At 50.4% G+C, this 2,500-nt stretch overlaps 1 protein-coding gene across 49 annotated transcripts in view; it reads right to left on the reverse strand.

Moving 5' to 3' along the window:
* Positions 1–2,500, reverse strand: part of LOC118397632 (upstream-binding protein 1-like) — a 41,766-nt gene that overhangs the window by 8,641 nt on the left and 30,625 nt on the right. For all 49 annotated transcript variants that reach the window (XR_008070250.1, XR_008070241.1, XR_008070235.1 and 46 more), the window contains exons 15-16: positions 2,168–2,310; positions 1,082–1,133 (exon numbers count right to left, since the gene is read on the reverse strand). Coding sequence is in view for 1 of the 49 variants with exons in the window: in XM_052469453.1 (XP_052325413.1) it covers positions 1,082–1,133; positions 2,168–2,310 (195 nt within the window). In the remaining 48 variants the exon portion in view is untranslated. The remainder of the gene's footprint in view (positions 1–1,081; positions 1,134–2,167; positions 2,311–2,500) is intronic.

The following is a 2,500-nucleotide window of genomic DNA, read 5'->3' on the forward strand; positions in this document are numbered from 1 at the left end:
AGAGAGAGATGGAGCGAGAGAGAGAGAGAGAGAGATGGAGCGAGAGAGAGAGAGAGAGAGAGGAGAGGAGCGAGAGAGAGAGAGAGATGGAGCGAGAGAGAGAGAGAGAGAGAGAGATGGAGAGAGAGAGATGGAGCGAGAGAGAGAGAGAGAGAGAGATGGAGCGAGAGAGAGAGAGAGAGAGATGGAGCGAGAGAGAGAGAGAGAGAGAGAGAGCGAGAGAGAGAGAGAGAGAGAGAGAGGAGCGAGAGAGAGAGAGAGAGATGGAGCGAGAGAGAGAGAGAGAGCGGAGAGAGAGAGAGAGAGAGATGGAGCGAGAGAGAGAGAGAGATGGAGCGAGAGAGAGAGAGAGATGGAGCGAGAGAGAGAGAGAGATGGAGCGAGAGAGAGAGAGAGATGGAGCGAGAGAGAGAGAGAGAGAGAGAGATGGAGAGAGAGAGAGAGATGGAGCGAGAGAGAGATGGAGCGAGAGAGAGATGGAGCGAGAGAGATGGAGCGAGAGAGATGGAGCGAGAGAGATGGAGCGAGAGAGATGGAGCGAGAGAGAGAGATGGAGCGAGAGAGATGGAGCGAGAGAGAGAGAGAGATGGAGCGAGAGAGATGGAGCGAGAGAGAGAGAGATGGAGCGAGAGAGAGAGAGATGGAGCGAGAGAGAGAGAGATGGAGCGAGAGAGAGAGAGAGAGAGAGAGAGAGAGAGATGGAGAGAGAGATGGAGCGAGAGAGAAAGAGAGATGGAGCGAGAGAGAAAGAGAGATGGAGCGAGAGAGAGAGAGAGAGAGATGGAGCGAGAGAGATGGAGCGAGAGAGAGAGAGAGAGGTGGAGCGAGAGAGAGAGAGATGGAGCGAGAGAGAGAGATGGAGCGAGAGAGAGAGATGGAGCGAGAGAGAGAGATGGAGCGAGAGAGATGGAGCGAGAGAGAGAGAGAGAGATGGCGAGAGAGAGAGAGAGAGATGGAGCGAGAGAGAGAGAGAGAGAGAGAGAGAGAGAGAGAGAGAGAGAGATGGCGCGAGAGAGTTAGCATTGAGGTCAAACTAGAAAAGGAAAGTTTCTTCAGAACAGAAATGTCTATGTCACCATACCTTTGATTGTGCCGATCAGAAAGCAGCTCTCGTCCGGTAAGTTGTAAACCATCTGGGGACATTAGATAACATTAAAACAGAAATCTAATTTAAAACTAGAACAATACAACAGAACCAGTAATGTTTAGGTATACTGATACAGTATCAAATCAAACAGGTAGATATGTCCACTAGCTGTGATGCACAGTCTAGATGGGGGACTGTTTGGATTGGTGCACCTAGTACTTCCTGAATAGGCTGAAGAGGGGAATGGTTAGGGTGGGACACAGCAGCAGTCGGTAAATATAATGCAAAGACCTGATGGACAGAGAACATCCACCTCTTCCTGGTCAACGATAACATAAGGAGGTGTGTACCTGGTCACTGAACAGTGTGTGTGTGTACCTGGTCACTGAACAGTGTGTGTGTGTGAGTGTGTGTGTGTACCTGGTCACTGAACAGTGTGTGTGTGTACCTGGTCACTGAACAGTGTGTGTGTGTGAGTGTGTGTGTGTGTGTGTACCTGGTCACTGCACAGTGTGTGTGTGTGTGTACCTGGTCACTGCACAGTGTGTGTGTGTGTGTGTACCTGGTCACTCAACAGTGTGTGTGTGTGTGTGTACCTGGTCACTCAACAGTGTGTGTGTGTGTGTACCTGGTCACTCAACAGTGTGTGTGTGTGTGTGTGTGTGTACCTGGTCACTCAGCAGTGTGTGTGTGTGTACCTGGTCACTCAACAGTGTGTGTGTGTGTGTGTGTGTGTATACCTGGTCACTCAACAGTGTGTGTGTGTACCTGGTCACTCAACAGTGTGTGTGTGTGTACCTGGTCACTCAGCAGTATGTGTGTGTGTGTACCTGGTCACTCAGCAGTGTGTGTGTGTGTGTGTGTGTGTGTGTGTGTGTGTGTGTGTGTGTGTGTGTGTGTGTGTGTGTGTGTGTGTGTATGTACCTGGTCACTCAGCAGTGTGTGTGTGTGTGTGTACCTGGTCACTCAGCAGTGTGTGTGTGTGTGTGTGTGTGTGTGTGTGTGTGTGTGTACCTGGTCACTCAGCAGTGTGTGTGTGTGTACCTGGTCACTCAGCAGTGTGTGTATGTGTGTGTGTACCTGGTCACTCAGCAGTATGTGTATCCCTGTGGGTCCTTGTCGGTAGACCTGGTTGATGTGTCCCAGTGGAACACGACACACACACGCCATCTTCCTGATCAACTCAGCCGCAGTCAGCTCCTCCAGGTACAGAGCATGGTACACTGCGCACACACACACACACACACACACACACACACACACACACACACACACACACACACACACACACACACACACACACACACACACACACACACACACAGAGGTGTAGACAGTAGAATGGAGACACACAAACATTGGAGTAAAACAAGCATACATCTTGGGGTTTGATAGGGATTTAAAAGTCGTAAA

This window comes from Oncorhynchus keta, chromosome 19 (genome assembly GCF_023373465.1).
Source record: "Oncorhynchus keta strain PuntledgeMale-10-30-2019 chromosome 19, Oket_V2, whole genome shotgun sequence".
NCBI classification, from domain to species: Eukaryota; Metazoa; Chordata; class Actinopteri; order Salmoniformes; family Salmonidae; genus Oncorhynchus; species Oncorhynchus keta.